Genomic DNA, 17,651 nt, shown 5'->3' with positions numbered 1-17,651 from the left:
GAGGCTCTCCTTCCACGCTGTTTGGAACATCACCAGTTTGGTTTGACGCCATTTACGTTCTAATTGTCGAGTTGTCTGTTTTAAGGTACGCGTTTGATCGTTATACCAGGGTGCTAACTTTTTCTCTCTAATTATTTTTCTTTTGAGTGGAGCCACTCTATCTAGCGTGTAGCGGAGTGTTGACTCCAAGCTTTCAGTCGCCTGATCGAGTTCTATCGGATCTGACGGTGATCCAAATGTAATTGATGTTTCTGAGAGGTTATTTATGAAGCTCGGTGCAGTAGCTGATGTAAAAGTACGTTTTACGCGGTAGCGAGGCGGAAATATTATGATCAATATGTATTATGAACGAGATAAGATAACGGTCTGAGACAACTTCAGACTGTGTAAAAATTATAATATTTTCTATTCTTAATCCGAATGTTAGTATCAGATCAAGAGTGTGACCACCATTATGAGGAGGCCCGATTACGTTCTGATTAATCCCTACTGAGTCTAAGATGGACACAACCGCTATTCTCAGAGGGTCTTCCAGGTTATCAAAATGAATATTAAAATCACAGACGATTAATGCTTTATCTACAGACACAACCAGGTTTGAGAAAGTCTGCAAATTCACTAAGAAATTCAGTATATGGCCCTGGGGGTCTGTAAATAATAATTAGAGGAATTGACATTTTTTGTGGCTTCATAAGTTATACCGGTATAAAGACTTTCAAAAGAATTAAATTTATGACTAGGTTTTTGTGTGACGACTAGATTTTGACTATGGCTGAGACCAACACCTCCTCCTCTACCAGTTGAACGAGGCTGATGTACATAACTGTATCCAGGAGGAATGGCTTCATTTAATGCTATGTACTCGTTTGATTTAATCCAAGTTTCTGTTAAACACATTAAATTACATTCCTGATCAGTAATGATTTCGTTAACAATAAGAGCCTTAGACGCAAGAGATCTAATATTTAATAGTCCTAGCATCAGATTAAAGGTGCTAGATGTGCATTTAGTATGATTTAATTTTGTGTTAATTAGGTTACGAAGACAGACTTTCCGAGATTTTCTCTGTATTTTTGTATGTATTTATAACAGTGCTTGTATGTATGTATTTTTGTATTTATGTATGAAATGACATGGTGCCATTTTGTTTTTTTTTTAAATGAACGTAATGAATTTGCATTTGTAAAAAAATTCATTAAAAAAATAAAATTGAAATGAGTTATAAAACACATTGTCTGTATGCTGTACATGAAGTTGTTTAATAAGCCAAACATTATACACTGCATTCCCTGTTGTAATGATGCTCATTCTATTAAAGTATCCTCATTCAGGATGCATTATTGTTTCGGTCGGTTATGCCACTCAGCTTTCTCACTCCGAGGCTCCTGCTTCTAGTGACAATGCAGAACGGCGTTGGCACGACTGCGGGCTTCATCAGTTTGGCAATGAAACGAAATACTGAATCCATACATGTAGCAGGTGCCGTCTCGTGGCACTGTGTCCCTGCTGACATCATCCTGCACCCTGCCTTGAGATACCCCACCAGCCGATTCTTTGGCTCGCTGCTCAGTACCCATGAACTGGAATGTACCTTTATCCAGTCACGTCCTGAAGTTCCAAGTGGCTGATGCCACAGGCTGTGCGAAGAATCGATGAAGGCCACAGCACACTTCCGCTGTTGGATCTCTTCCAACCGACAGCACAGGAGTTGAACAAAAGCTAAGCCTCCGTAACCATGTGCCACCACTGTGATTTGCTCTGCAGTGCTGTTCAGCAGCAACTGATCCCACACTTGTTGCACATGCTCCTCTGGTGCCATTACTCCTTCGTTTGGGTTCATCAACAAAACAGCACAGGACTCCCCCAAAGCCCAGCGCACATATGGGATCTGACTTCCTCTCTCTAGGCCTTCATTGGCTACAGCTCTCCAACTCCACACACCACACCTTATAGTGCCTTTATCCTGGATCAGGACTATCAACATACCATGATGTTCCAAAGCCCCTGGGCTCATGTAGACAAAACCAGGAGGATGGAAATCAGATTGGCTCCCTTTGTCCAGGTACACCTTGATCAGGTTATACTTTTTTTCAAGGAGGCTGTAAACATGCTGGGAGATGTAGCAGCAAAGAGATGTGTGTTCCCTCATAGTCGCTTGGACGTCCTTGAGCTGGAACGAGAACTTGTATGGTTTCAGTGTGTCTATATGGCAGAGACGTCCATCCTCAGTGAAGGAATATGGGAAGTCTGATGGAGTCTCATTGCTTACTTCAGAACACTCCATCTTTATAACCTGAGCAGTATGTTGACCAAATAGCATACAAAATCACTTTGGGTTCTAATATTCCAGGAAGTAAGAGACAATAAATGGGGGTAGTTCGCTTCCCTTAGGCGTGTTTTCTGTTTTCTTAAACAGACCTGATTCTTTTGTAGTCTTTTGCTAATTGCTAATTGAAATCAGGTGTTTAACATGGCAAGCACTTCTTTCACCTTAATCTGGAGGCTGAATATAAACTTTTGGACTTGAACGTTAATGATTTATCAACTTGTTGTTGTTTTTTTTTTAATCATAAATGACTGCAACTTGTATTTCTAGTCATAAATTAGGGTTCAGTATGACAGAAATCCTGCTTATGAAAAACGTTCATCTTGGCAAGGACCTCTTAATTTTTTCCCCCTCAAAGATATGCTTTATTGACGTCCTGCATCACGACTAAAATGGTTTAATAACGATATCTGGCTACAAATAACGAAAACTTGTTCGTGTAGTTAATATAAGACAACTATGTTGTATGATTTTGAGTTTACTAATGAAACCCCCCCAAAAACAATCAGTCTATGTAAGTGGAACTCTTTTTCCACAGTCCTGGTTTTCAGCGGACGTATTTGAACGCTTCACCGGCTGCAGCCTAAGAAAGATGGCTGCGACCTTGTTGAACGCATAAGGCGTTTATAAGAAACGACAGCTGTGTGACACTTAGAAGATGAATATTAAAGTAATGGATAGATATTTGTAAGATTATAATCGATGATGTTTTCGGTGTTTAGGAGTGTGTTTTCAGGGGTGACGTGCAGGAGGCTGGAAGCGCAAGGTAAATGAATAGAACAGCGTGTGTTGTAGACGTTTAGAAAGCGTTTATCTGTGTGTTTTAACCAGGCGTGTTCCTGTTCGGATATTGCATTATAAAGTCAAGAAGCAAAATGTTTTATAAGGGAGATTTTTCTGTCTGCTTTGCCACATTCAGCTGTCCTGCAGCAGCATGCCTTGAAAGTGCTCTCAGCTGGGTTGAAGACGTATGATGTTCCCCCAGACTACAGCGGTAAGACCTCTATACACATCACAGCAATTACTGGATTCTTACCTGCACTGGAATTAGGGTGTTTGTTTTAAACTAACCGATCTTTGTATCTGCTGAATAAATTTGGAATAATAAACGGTTTCTCGGGCTGATTTCTAAATGTCACAGGATTTGCTGAGAAGTGCAAGTGTGGAGTTGAAGCATGGAGAGTTCACTTCCGTGTGTGACATGAGGACACTACGTTATCTCAAGCACGGCGGCTGCTTGATTAAAACCTCATTATTTCTTTCTTTCCGCTGTGTTTTTTACAGATGTGGTTTTACCAGAGAGGCCCAAACTCAAGTTCTTCAATAAGGTCCCTAATTTAAAAAAGGCCAAGAAGGAGATGAAGAAGCTGCGGGACATCCAGGGTCCAGCTAAATCCGCCAACACGTTCAGATGGGGACAGTATGGCATTCTGGTCAGAACTCTCCTTACACCCCTAGTTACCCCCCCACCCCTGTATACTGTCAATATATTGATTCTCTGTTGTTTTTTTTTAATTAAAAACAATTACATTTTATTTGTATAGCGCTTTTAACCCTCTTACCCCTAAGTTCCCACAGTATTATGTCCCATAACCCTATATTCCCCAGAGAAACAGCACGCCAACCCTGAGTTCCTGGGCCAAAATCAACATTTTAATTTGAACATTTTTAGGCCTTGAAACAACTTATAATAATGTATTTGTGTAATATTACTTTGAAAATGAAGCAGTTCAGTGTTTTTACTAAACTTAGAGCACAATTCTTAACTAGGGAAATTATGAAAAAATGCTCGCTAAAATCCTTATACTCATTTAGAAGTACCATACGAGCATCAGCGTGGTCAATGCCTTTGAATAAATTCAAGTAAATAATAAATAAATAAACGCATTTTAGCGCCAAAAGTCAAGTTTCTGGTGATGATCAGACCAGCAGGTAGTGTTTTCACGAATGCACAGAAATGGTCCCGTTATGACTCCAGACCCCTGCAGTGTCAGTTGCACTGGTTGATGCTGAAGATGAAGACGGATCAGGGTCACTATCAGTTTCGGTTTCAATGTCGCCTGAACTTTCACTGCTGTCACTATCTAGAATCCTCGCTCTCGCCTGTGTAACTGTGTATGGTTTTTTTACTGTTTTAGATGTACCTGTGTTCACTGTAGGTGGAACTTTAGCTGGAACACGATTAGCTTTTCGCTTTGGCATTTTTAGTTCACTTCTACTATTACACCAATATTCACGCTTGGATCAGCTTCATCGTAATGCCGGCGTAATAACGTAATCGCGTCGTGACGTCATCAACCTTCCGGATCAAAAAATAATAATTAAATAAGTAAGGAGTCATAGCAGAGTAATGCCGGTACACCGGCCTTACGGGGATAACGTTTACACTGTAAATCCTCTATATCAGCCTTACGGGGATTTGACATAGATGACCAAGCCTTGATCTATTTCCTTACGGGAATAGATCAAAGACCGGCAAGCCGGTTTTTCGACCATACGGGGTAAGAGGGTTAACAATGGATAGTGCCTCAAAGCAGCTTTTCGGAAACATATAAACACAGGATACAGATTTTAAGTGTGTGAATTTATCCCTATTGAGCGAGCCGGTGGTGACGGTGGCGAGGAAAAAACCCCTAAGATGATATGAAAAAGAAACCTTGAGAGGAACCAGACTCAGAAGGGAACCCGTCCTCATCTGGATAACAACGGATAGCGTGAAAGTAAAAGAAAGTTTGTTATGGTTTGTACATGAAGTCTTTGTTGAACTAGTCCACTGTTCACTAAAGGAGACCTGAGTGTAAAACTGCATGTGGTAATTGCAGTCCCAAGGCCATCGCTGCAGCCGTTGTCCCAGCAACCACAGCGAGAATGTCCATGTGGAATTGAGGTCCAAAACCATTTCTTCAAGCGGTACCATCCTCAGCAATCACCAGGCTGTAGCTTCCATCCAGAGGTAGGGCAGCAGGGTGGATCAGGCAGATCTGGAGAGTAGAAAGTGTCAGGATCACCGGCATCTCCATAAAATCATGTGTGGCTGGACAGAAGACCGTTACATTATGGTGATGGGGAGCATGGGGTTTCCTCCGGGTACTGCGGTTTCCTCCTGCAGTCCGAAAACATGCATTATAGGCTAATTGGCATCTCTAAATTGTCCGTTCTGTATAAGTGTATGTGTGATTGTGCCTGTCCAGGGTGTCCCCCACCTTGTGCCCTGAGTTCCCTGGGATAGGCTCCAGGCTCCCTGCGGTCCTGTAGGATAAGCGGTACAGAAAATCGATGGATGGAATGGACATTATGGTGAGATGGATTTGGGGTGGGATTTTGGGAAACGCTGAGGAGACGAATCACCCCCCCACCTCCCAAACACCAGTCACATTTGCTGTGTGTTAGTTTTCAGTTTTCAATATACTGATTTTTAAAAAAAAAAAATTTAAATTGCTTTTAGCTGTTCAACTTGATTAAAATCCATATAAAAATGCTCTTTAAACAACTGTGGTTTATTTTTATCGGAAACTAGTGTCTCGCACCTTTTCGTCTTTGTGTGCAGAAATTCTTTCACGTAGTGTTATTGTGGCTGCCCTGGTCTGCCATATTAATAACCATATTCACAGTTTTAAAGAATGACTTCACTGTCCTTGCTTCACCACGGAGTTCACCTGAATACCCGTGTCAACCTCCAGTGTGAAACCGTTGTGAAATGTGTGTACACTTGTATTACTGGCACATTCTTGGTGTACTCGATCCTGAGCAAAAATAATCCACTTGAGAGCCTCCACATAAATCTCCATAAATCCCATAATTATCAGCCTGTCATTCCCAATCTGCCATATTTATGTGTAAATCCTTAAAGAAAAAGTTCTTGTTACATAGTGAATGCCAAGTAAACATTACGACAGGGTGTCCCAAAAGTCTCCGTACACAGCCAGCACCACCTCGGTTGTGCCTTCGTCAGTGGACGCTCGTGGACGTCGACTTCTCGGTCGGTCCGAGGACACTTCCGGTCTCTTTGAATTTATAAATACGTTTGGCAAAAGTGTCGTGTGTGTGTGTGTGTGTGTGTGTGTGTGTGTGACATGCTCACCATGTTTCCTCTTCAAGTCCATCGCAACCTTGCGACAGTTTCCCGATCCAGCCGTGAGAATGATTTCAATACGTTCTTTTGTTGTCAAAAGCGTTCTTAAACACTATCTGGGGAAATTTTTTTTTTTTTAAATATTATATAAATTATGTATGAAAAAAATTTGGAAGACATTTTGCTAAAATGTGTTCATTTTAATCGATGTATGGAGACTTTTGGGACACCTTGTAGATTGTCATTCAGATACAGAAGCATTTGTTTATTAAACGTATTGCTCTTTCTAGGCCATGGGTGGAGGATATCTGCACTGGGGTCATATGGAGATGATGAGGCTCACTATTAATCGGCGTATGGACTCGCGTACCACCTTTGCTCGTTGGCGGATTAACGCTCCTTACAAGCCGATTACTCGTAAAGGCCTGGGCCAGCGCATGGGAGGAGGAAAAGGTGCCATCGACCACTATGTCACGCCGGTGAAGTGCGGCCGCTTGATCGTAGAGGTCGGAGGTCATCTTGAACTCGGGGAGGTGGAATCTGTGCTTAAAGAAGTGGCAAAGAAGCTGCCCTTCCCAGCCAAGGTTTGCTTTTGACTCGATTTTTGCCAGTGTTCTCGTCAGCTTGTGTGTCTTTCATGCAAAATAAATGGTTATATAGGATGTATTCGCATATATCGCATGCAGTAAAGTCTGAAGGATGGCGCTGTGATGTAAAACTCCACGCAGACAGGAATCCGAGCTCAGGCATGTTCTCCGCTGTGTCCTCCACTGTGAGTTCTCTGGTTTCCTTCCAGAACCCGGAGTAATCCTATTCAAACACAGGAAGACCATGCACAGAAACTCCAGACAGAGAGAAACCCGAGCTCATGACTGCAGCAATGCTGCCTAATAGCCGCTCCCAAACACGCGTTATTCTATTGACATGGAGTTAAGCCAGGATGACCTTCCTGCTGTGGAATTCCTCATGGATCAAACTGGGCAGGTCACAGACCAGGCAACAACAGTGCACAGATTAGTTGTTCCCTGCCTTTATCTCTGTGCTGGCTCATACATGTCCGTCAGCTGTTTTTATATATAAATAATATATTTTCTCTTCATAGAGTTTTAGATCACCACTGTGATAGGATGTTAATCAGTCCATCAGCCCTCTCTTTTTCAAAAACAGCATGCGCACACATGAACGCTGAAATCAAAAACTGAGCTAATCGTTTCGTGTTTTAACACGTTTCTGAGTTTTATGCTCCGCGCAACATGAGTGGAGATTTATGATATCTGCTCGGCCTCGCTGGGAGGAAATAATTTTGCAATCATTTGTTTAAGGATATGACCTCCATATCCTTTTAATGCATAGATTAAAAGTAAAGTATATCGATTAACAGCAAACAAAATCCCAAAACTGAAAACGTTTAAAAATAAATAAAATGCAATTGTGAAGTAGTAGTATTAGTAATAATAATTTCTTACGTTATATAGCGCTTTTACTAGCCACTCAAAATGCTTTACATAGTATTTGGGGGGGGGGATCTCCTCAACCACCAGCAGTGTGTAGCATCCACCTGGCTGATGTGACGGCAGCCGTAGTGCTCCAGAACGCCCAGCACAAACCAGCTGTTAGTGGAGAAGAGAGGGGAGTGATGTAGCCAATTCAGAGATGGGGATTATTAGGGGGCCATGATGGAGAAGGGCCAGTGGAGGAATTGTGTGGGACAGTGTCTAAAGTAGGGACGTCACGAGAACCGATACTTCGGTACCAACATTCTTAAAACATGACGGTGCTTGTTTTTCTGCACTAGCGTTGGAACCCTTCTAATGAAAGTACCGGGGTTGCAATTCTTCTGGACTTGAAGGGGGCAGCAAATACGCGCAAGTGTTTTAGTCGGTCCACAAGTGGTAAGGAAGAACAACAACAACAACAACAACTACAAGCACACGAGAAAAACTACAGAAGATTAGCTCGGCCCCGACTCGTTGAGAGGAAAAGAGAGGAAAGCTAGTATCAGTTTCCGGTGTGAAACTGATGCTATCGTTCATTTCAAACAAAGCGAGGAAACACCTGGAATTTGGCGAAGCACCTGAAAGATGTCCTGTATTATGTTTGTTTGAGGCAGCTGCATTGTGGCTGTGAAACCAGCTAACATTATGCTCCATGTGATGTTTGCAATAGCCAGTTATTTGTTAGACGCTAACAAATTGCAGTGTTATAAACTACCTCCGAATGGACCACCATGCATCGCCATTCCGCCCGGGTCCTGTCAGCTAAATGTAGCCTAATGTCACTAATAATTATTCACATGTTCATGCTTTTAATAAATCTTTTTGGCCTGCCAGCATATCAGTGAATTGAAACTAATGCTTGCATTCAGAGTATAAGGGGGGTGTGTGTGCGTGCGCGCGTGTTTAGGAGTGCACCTCCACTCATTGTCAGACAGTGTTTGATAACTAACCCCCCCCGCCAGTATCAACCAGAGGAGGATGTCCTCCAGGAGAGTTTTTTATTTTATTTTATTTTTTTTTATTTTTGGTATCGTGTACTTTTGGTGGTATCGGTACCGACTACTACATTTTCGGTATCGTGACATCCCTAGTCTAAAGGCCTGCACACTACACATGGGGGGAAGCAAACATTATTTATATCTTAACCATGACCCTGGCTGTAACCAATCACCCATTAACTTATATTCTCTACACTCTACTGGACACTGTGTCTTATTCATTTGTACAGTATTTCCTGTTTACCCCTCATCAACACACTGTTCTCTAGAATGTCAAAATCGTACAAACGGAGCAGACAGAATGAACAGAATAATTAATTTGGGAGGGGGGGGGGTGCAGAAATGAGTTAAAGCTCAGATACTTTTTAAAGCTTAGTATTTTCTGGGATGATGACCATTTTTTCATTTTTTATAGACTGATCATTGAGGTGTATATTGAGTGGAAATGTTCTCGACAGGTCTTTAAACAACTTGTTTAATTCTGCTTAGTGTTGTTTGACTTCATGGTGTCATTTTTCCATGAATCACTGACTAATCATGGTTTTCACAAGCACACACGAGTATATTTGTCCTGCAAGTACGTCGAACGTCTCAGCTGCACATAAGTGGACTCCAGTTGAGTGTGACAGTCGAGAGATTAGCTAGTCTGTTAGATATGTAGATATACAGATTGTTTCATGCTACACTAATATTGGCACCCTTGTTAAATATGAGCAAAGAAGGCTGTGAAAGATTGTCTTTATTGTTTGATCTCATGTTAAAAACAATTCACACAAATTCTCTGCTCTCATGGATATCAAACAATTACAAACACAATACAGGTTTATAAAAATATCTTAATATAGGTGTGCAACCATTATTGGCACACTTTTAGTCAATACTTTGTGCTACCTCCCTTTGCCAAGGTAACAGCTTCTCCTATAACGCCTGATGAGGTTGGAGAATACATGGCGAGGGATCTGAGACCGTTCCGCCATACAGAATCTCTCCAGATTCACATTTCGAGGTTCACGCAGGTGGACTCTCCTCTTCAGTTCACCCCACAGGTTTTCTATGGGTTTCAGGTCAGGGGACTGGGATGGTCATGGCAGGACCTTGATTTTGTGGTCAGTAAACCATTTTTGTGTTGATTGTGATGTATGTTTTGGATCATTGTCCTGCTGGAAGATCCAACCACGGCCCATTTTAAGCTTTCTGGCAGAGGCAGTCAGGTTTTCATTTAATATCTGTTGATATTTGAGTCCATGATGCCATGTATCCTAATAAAATGTCCAGGTCCTCTGGCAGAAAAACAGCCCCAAAACATTAAAGAGCCGTCACCATATTTAACCGTGGGCATGAGGTACTTTTCCATATGGCTCCCTCTCTGTGTGTGACAAAACCACCTCTGGTGTTTATTACCAAAAAGCTCTATTTCAGTTTCATCTGACCATAGAACCCGATCCCATTTGAAGTTCCAGTAGTGTCTGGTAACCTGAAGACGCTCGAGTTTGTTTCTGGATGAGAGTAGAGGCTTTTTTCTTGAAACCCTTCCAAACAGCTTGTGGTGATGTCGGTGACTTTGGATTGTAGTTTTGGAGACTTTCTGACCGCAAGTCACAACTAACTTCTGCAATTCTCCAGCTGTGATACTTGGAAATTTTTATCCACTAGAACCGTCCTCTTCACTGTGTGTTGAGACGATATAGACACACGTCCAATTCCAGGTTGATTCATAACATTTCCAGTTGACTGGAACGTCTTAATTATTGCCCTGATGGTGGAAATGGGCGTTTTCAATGCTTGTGTTATTTTCTTATAGACATTTCACATTTTGTGAAGCTCAACAACCTCTTGCCGCACATCACAGCTATATTCCTTGGTCTTACCCATTGTTATGAATGACTAAGGGAATTTGGCCTATGTGTTGCTTCATATTTATACCCCTGTGAAACAGGAAGGAATGGTTGAACAATTTCCTGTTCCTAGTCACTCAAGTGTACTATAAAAATGAGAATATACTTCAAATATATTTTTCTCATATGAGTTCACAGGGGTGCTAATAATTGTTGCACACCTATATTTAACTTTTTTGTGATAAAGCAGTGTTGTTTGCAATTGTTTGATATCCATGAGAGTAGAAATTTTCACAAAAACTTTTTTTTTTTTTTATAAACAAAAGGTTACATTTACCAACGGTGCCAATATTAGTGGAGGCCACTGTATACACTCACTCACTTACTGTCCAGTTTATTAGGAACACCTGCACATTCATGCAGTTATTTAAAAATATCAAAATAAAATAATACTGTGGCAGCACAATGCATAAAATCATGTAGCCACAGGTCAACAGCTTAAATTAATGTTCGAATCAAGCATCAGAATGAATTCACACAGATTTCACACACAACACAATTGTTCATGGGTGTAATAGTCGGGTGTATACATACTTCTGGCCATGTAGTGAATAATGTATGTATATTAAATATTTTCTTGGTAGCATACTTACTTTGTGTCCAGTTCATCAACATGGCGCTATGCAGTGATGCAGTAAAACCTCCACGGCAGTGAAACCCTATTTGTAAACTCCAATTAAAATTTATCTGTGCAATTAAATGAATAAATCTTGCAGTCATGGATGTATGTACAGTGTGTGTGTGTATGTATATATCTAGATAGATAGATAGTGTGTGTATATTATATAATTTTATTTTTTATTTATTTTTATGAGAGATCTGTAAAATATTCCAGCAAAATGTTTTTTTTCATACATGTGTTCTGAAACAGGTGGTGAGCAGAGAGAGTCTGACTGTCATGCAGCAGGAACAAGCCGAGAGGGAGGCCAACAACCAGAACCCATGGACCTTTGAGAGAATAGCCAGGTCCAATATGCTGGGCATCCGCAAAGTCCTCAGCCCGTTTGATCTTCACAATCATGGCCGCTACACCGGAAAGTTCTTCAATCCAGACAGAGTCTGATCTCGTATGAAGCGCGGCAGGCTGGAAAACAGCATCATCATCAACACCTCCTCTAAAAAAAACAAGTGTGAACTTCATTTGCACACTGCATCCTGTGTTAGATCTCACACACACACACACACACACACACACACACACACACACGCTTAAGTGTAAATGAGCCTTCAGACCTTATAAGTGTACGCCAAGCTGAGTTTTACAAACGTTTCCGAAAGGCTGATTTTCTTTGTGCTTGTTTGCGTATGTTAATCGTCCATAAAGTGCAAAGCATCTTCCTGACACAGCTCCTTTTCATTTAGTGATGGTAAAAGATCTTAAAAAGGTGGTAAAAGATCAAACTCCATGTGCTGGAAACAGTGAAGGGGGCGGGGGGGGAAATCAGAAAGGCAGACGGGGAATTTATTTCGACTCGTTTCTATGGCAATAAAAAAAATTAAGCCGTGTCACAGCACCTGAAAAGGTCAAAATCTCAAGACCTAGATTACAGACCCTATCTTCCATCTGGAGCTTCCAGAACCTGGTGGGTTGAATACTTACACAAGCAGTCTTTTCACTTTTTGATTTGCTTTGAAATACTCGATAACTAATAAGTTGTTTGTTTTCAAAAATAAAATAAAATAAAAAATTCACTGTCAGAAGACAAGATTGCCGTAAAAATACTGACCGGAAGAATAGCCGATAAATTCCACCGGGAGTTTGAATACTTTTGCACACCAGTGTATAGAAGTCGCTCTGGATAAAGGTGTTTGTTAAATGCTGTAAATGTAATAAAAACAAGCAATTTAAACTTGACAGTATAATGAATGCAAATTATACATTCATTATTAGGGAATTAGGGAATAATTAAGGTATAAATTTTTTTTTTTTTTTAATGAAAGTCAAATGTCTTGTGGAAATGCTCGTATGAGTGGTTTACGACATCGTCTGCTGTAGGAAAACAGCATAAATGTTCAAGTCTTTTAAAGGCCAAAAAGCTGAATTATACCTTAAATTAAGGCAATACACTAAAAGGTTCATTTTCCTGAACCATTAACTTCTTAAACACACAGGAGGAAATGGTGATTACGGTTTCTCACTTTTTTAAGATCCACACAAGAAGGAAGTGTCTTAAAGCTAACATTTAAAGACATTCTCTTCCTCAAGTTTTTATTAACACAATACATCAACGATAATAACAGTTCTTTTCCATATTGTTAAGCATGACGGACTGAACATACTCCACCAAAAATAACATGAAAAACCCACATCCTGGTTCACATCGTGCTGTTTTTGTCTGTGGTTTTTCTATGCGAGAGATTAGAATCACACATTTCAAACTTGTGCAGCTATTAATTCTCATTCACTTATGATAAGGGTTGAGAGTCATAGCCATTTTATAATATAATTCAACAGTGAGATCACGAGAAAGTGAAAATTTGTGCGCATGTGACCATCATGAAACAGTGTGTGCGACACTACAAATGCATTATAGAGGCAGGTTATGTTGCCTTTAAAGTAATAAACCTGCTCAAAGCAAGTTACTAGACTGCATGGTATGCAAGATGACTGCATGCTATTAAATCTGAAGCTGCCCTTGCATAAATCAAGTGTGATAGCCTCACAACTTAATTTTGATTGAGGCTATGTCGTTATTGATGTCAGTCTACACAACTACAGTTTGTGGTTATGAGCTGCTGTTGACTAGTAAAGCATTCCTACAAGGACCGATGTATCTGAACAATGTTATTTAGATGAGATAATATCGTTAAATGATTTTCATGCTATCAGGCAATTAGACTATAGCTATACAAAAGGCAGATAAGGGGGAAAAAAAGACATTTTATTATTCACAGTGTTTAATAATATTCATATACGATTCAAACAAGAGAAACACTCAAGAGGATCAAGAAGACCTTAACAGGCTATTGTTGTACAGTATCCCTCAGACGCTAATAAATATGACTGTCGTTTTGCAGCAAAATATGCATATCAGTGTGTTATGCATAACCGATCAGAAAAGTAAGTGGAGAACAAAAGAGAAAAGCAGGAATATGCAAAGAGCGTCTAGGGATATTTAGGCATTTTATCAATGCAAACAGCTGGATAAATCATGCCTCGAAATAAAAATGGCATTCTCCGTGCACCAACTGAACTACCGGAATCTCGGACTTCACAATACTGATGAACTCGAGGAATCTCTGAATACATCATGCTTATTAAAACTGAAAATCAGATTTCATTATGCAGATGAAGTCCCACAATTTCTATTATCACAGATCTGATAAATAGGTTCTTCAAATTCTACTGAAATCTCAGAAACTATAACTTCACAATGCTGGTGAACTCCCAGATTCTCTGACTTCATACTGCCTAATAAACTCCCAGAATCTCCGACTTCATACTGCCTAATAAACTCCCAGATTCTCTGACTTCATACTGCCTAATAAACTCCCAGAATCTCCGACTTCATACTGCCTAATAAACTCCCAGATTCTCTGACTTCATACTGCCTAATAAACTCCCAGAATCTCCGACTTCATACTGCCTAATAAACTCCCAGATTCTCTGACTTCATACTGCCTAATAAACTCCCAGAGTCTCTGACTTCATACTGCCTAATAAACTCCCAGAATCTCTGACTTCGTACTACTCCTCAATAAACTCCCAGATTCTCTGACTTCATACTGCCTAATAAACTCCCAGAATCTCCTACTTCATACTGCCTAATAAACTCCCAGATTCTCTGACTTCATACTGCCTAATAAACTCCCAGAATCTCTGACTTCATACTACTCCTCAATAAACTCCCAGATTCTCTGACTTCATACTGCCTAATAAACTCCCAGAATCTCTGACTTCATACCACTCCTCAATAAACTCCCAGATTCTCTGACTTCATACTGCCTAATAAACTCCCAGAATCTCTGACTTCATACCACTCCTCAATAAACTCCCAGATTCTCTGACTTCATACTGCCTAATAAACTCCCAGAATCTCTGACTTCATACTACTCCTCAATAAACTCCCAGATTCTCTGACTTCATACTGCCTAATAAACTCCCAGAATCTCTGACTTCATACCACTCCTCAATAAACTCCCAGATTCTCTGACTTCATACTGCCTAATAAACTCCCAGATTCTCTGACTTCATACTGCCTAATAAACTCCCAGAGTCTCTGACTTCATACTGCCTAATAAACTCCCAGATTCTCTGACTTCATACTGCCTAATAAACTCCCAGAATCTCTGACTTCATACTACTCCTCAATAAACTCCCAGATTCTCTGACTTCATACTGCCTAATAAACTCCCAGAATCTCTGACTTCATACTACTGCCTAATAAACTGCAGTGCACAGATTAGTTGGTAAAGTCTGTCTCCAAGATCTCCTCAACTTAGGGGTAGCAATCATTTTATACACATGAACACGTTAAATTATGTTCTTGTTGATCAAGCAAACAAACTGAACCCGGCCTGTATATCTTTACAACTAGATGAGTTATCAAACTGGACAAATCACCCCAGGATTCTGATGGAGCTCCAAACATAAGACCCCTTGTCTTATTAATTAAAGTGAAAAACAATAAGAATCATTTTAGGGGACAAAAATTCAAAATAAAACCTGTACAATACCCTGCCTGCATAAGTGTGCACACCCTTTTTTAATTGGGAATGAGGCAGTGTTCAGAATGAACCGATTACATTCAAACTCATGTTAAATACTAGTTAATATAAACCTGCCATTAATTAAAGTGACTGATTACCCTCAATAAAGTACAGCTGTTCCTATAGGATTTTCCTGACATCTTCTTGGTAACATCCAACTGGAAAAGCCATGGGCCGCAAAGAGCTTACAAAGCAGGTACGGGATCTCACTGATGAAAAAAACAATCAGGAGAAGGTTAAAAAATATTTCCAAGGCATTGGATATACCATGGAACACTATAAAGACAGTAATCAACAAGTGGAGAAAATATGGCATGACCGTGACACTACTAAGAACAGGATGTCCCTCTAAATTTGATGAGATCAGGAGAAAACTGTTCAGGGAAGCTGCAAAGAGGCCTACAGCAACATTAAAAGAATTGCAGCAATTTCTGGCAAGTCCTGGTTGCTCCCTACATGTGACAATCTCCTGAATTCTTCATATCTCTGAGGTGGCGAGGTGGAACCCTTTTTTCACCAAAAAAATATAAATATAAATAAAATCCCAAAACTATGTGGAACAATGTGTTATGGTCTGATGAGAAAAAGGTTCAACTTTTTGGGCATAATACCAAAAGATATGTTTGGCTCAAAAAACACAGTACATCACCAAAAGAACACCAGGGTGGAGGGAACAATGAACAGCTCCAAATACCAGTCAATTTTGATGCAAAACCTTAAGACATCTGCTAAAACACTTAAGATGAAGAGGAATTTCAGCTTTCAGCATGACAACGAGCCAAAGCAAACCTCCAGATCGACAAAGGAACGACTTCACCAAAACAAGATGAAGGATTTGGAGCGACCCAGTCAGAGTCCAGACCTAAATCCAATCAAAGATCTGTGGGGTGACCTGAAGAGCGCTGTGTACAGGAGACGCCCTTACAATCTGACAGGGTTGGAATACTTTAGCAAGGACGACTGGTAAAATATTGCTAAGTCAAGGCGTGCCAAACTGATTGACCCGTACCCAAAAAGATTGAAAAATTGCTGTGATAAAATGTGAAGGTGCTTCAGCTAAGTATTAGTTTAAGGGTGTGCACACTCAAGCAACCAGGTTATTGTACATTTTTTATTTTTCCTTTTTTTCCCTCTAAGATGATTCCTATAGTTTTACCACTTTAATTAATCTCTGATGTCATAATGCTGACTGGACTAGTAGATTCTCTGACATTATACTGCCTATAAAATGCAGAGAATCTGAGTTTATAATGCTGATGAACTCCTAGAATCACTGACTATGCAATGCTCATCGACTCCCAGTAATTTTAATTGCAACTCAACATCTGTCATCAATCCCTAGCATGATGCAGGTTTATTCTTTGTGGAGAAAAACATGGCAAGTTTCCGTCATGCATTCAATACAGAGTTCTGAATGTGGTAACCATCAAGTAGAAGTACTAATTTCCTCTTGTACAATTGGACTATTGGACAATTGTCTGTACATCAAGCTTGAGAAATCTGAGTTCCTTAAAAGACATGTAAAGTTTCTGAGCGATATCCTGGAAGAACATGTTGTGGAGATGTACAGAACCAAAGCAGAAGCAAAACATCATGTCTGCAACCACAGAGAACTAAAGCGTTACGAAGCGTCCTTAGTATTTATCAGCTTCTAGCAATGGTTCATAGGGGTTTTTTTTTAGCTCTTTGGCAACACCAAACACTTCTTAAAGGTAAACCAAAGAATCTCCACTGGACAGAGGAAGCACTTCAGTCTTTTCGAGACAAGGGACTGATTCACAACTACACCCATTCTTCATAGGGTTGCATGATGCATCAAAACTTCATTACTTTTCAATTCTAACACATGATATACAGTTATATTCCAGATCTTTCAATACTTTCAGTTCTTTGTTCACCTCGGTCATGGTTGAGCCTCGATCAACACCTTGAAGCATCCTGATCTTCACTGAGAACTTAAAAGGCAACAGGTGTTGGATTGTGTTTTTATGTGATCTTGTTTTTATTCTTAATAAAGATGCAGGCAGGCACAAATGTGGAGAAGAGGAATAGTTTTACTGAAGCTTCATGTACATACACGTGTGTTATCGCTTCAGTGTTCATTCCTCAATTACCCTCCCTACATACAAAAGCCTCATCGTACCCAGGTGGCTA

At 40.3% G+C, this 17,651-nt stretch overlaps 2 protein-coding genes across 2 annotated transcripts; one reads left to right on the top strand and one right to left on the bottom strand.

Moving 5' to 3' along the window:
• Positions 1-1,236: 1,236 nt before the first annotated feature.
• si:ch73-41e3.7 (uncharacterized protein LOC572312 homolog) lies at positions 1,237-2,380 on the bottom strand. The gene has a single exon (XM_053615722.1). It carries the CDS (start codon positions 2,318-2,320, stop codon positions 1,328-1,330), a length of 993 nt encoding a protein of 330 aa, XP_053471697.1. The 5' UTR covers positions 2,321-2,380; the 3' UTR covers positions 1,237-1,327.
• A 507-nt stretch (positions 2,381-2,887) lies between these two features.
• On the top strand, positions 2,888-12,129 carry mrpl16 (mitochondrial ribosomal protein L16). Its single transcript, XM_053615723.1, has 5 exons — positions 2,888-3,092; positions 3,246-3,320; positions 3,611-3,759; positions 6,689-6,982; positions 11,659-12,129. Exons 1-5 carry the CDS (start codon positions 3,029-3,031, stop codon positions 11,848-11,850), a joined length of 774 nt encoding a protein of 257 aa, XP_053471698.1. The 5' UTR covers positions 2,888-3,028; the 3' UTR covers positions 11,851-12,129.
• Positions 12,130-17,651: the final 5,522 nt, after the last annotated feature.

Source organism: Ictalurus furcatus, chromosome 26, assembly GCF_023375685.1.
Source record: "Ictalurus furcatus strain D&B chromosome 26, Billie_1.0, whole genome shotgun sequence".
Taxonomy (NCBI): Eukaryota; Metazoa; Chordata; class Actinopteri; order Siluriformes; family Ictaluridae; genus Ictalurus; species Ictalurus furcatus.
The sequence above is the reverse complement of the archived record's forward strand: the minus strand, read 5'-3'. Positions and strand labels throughout refer to the sequence as shown.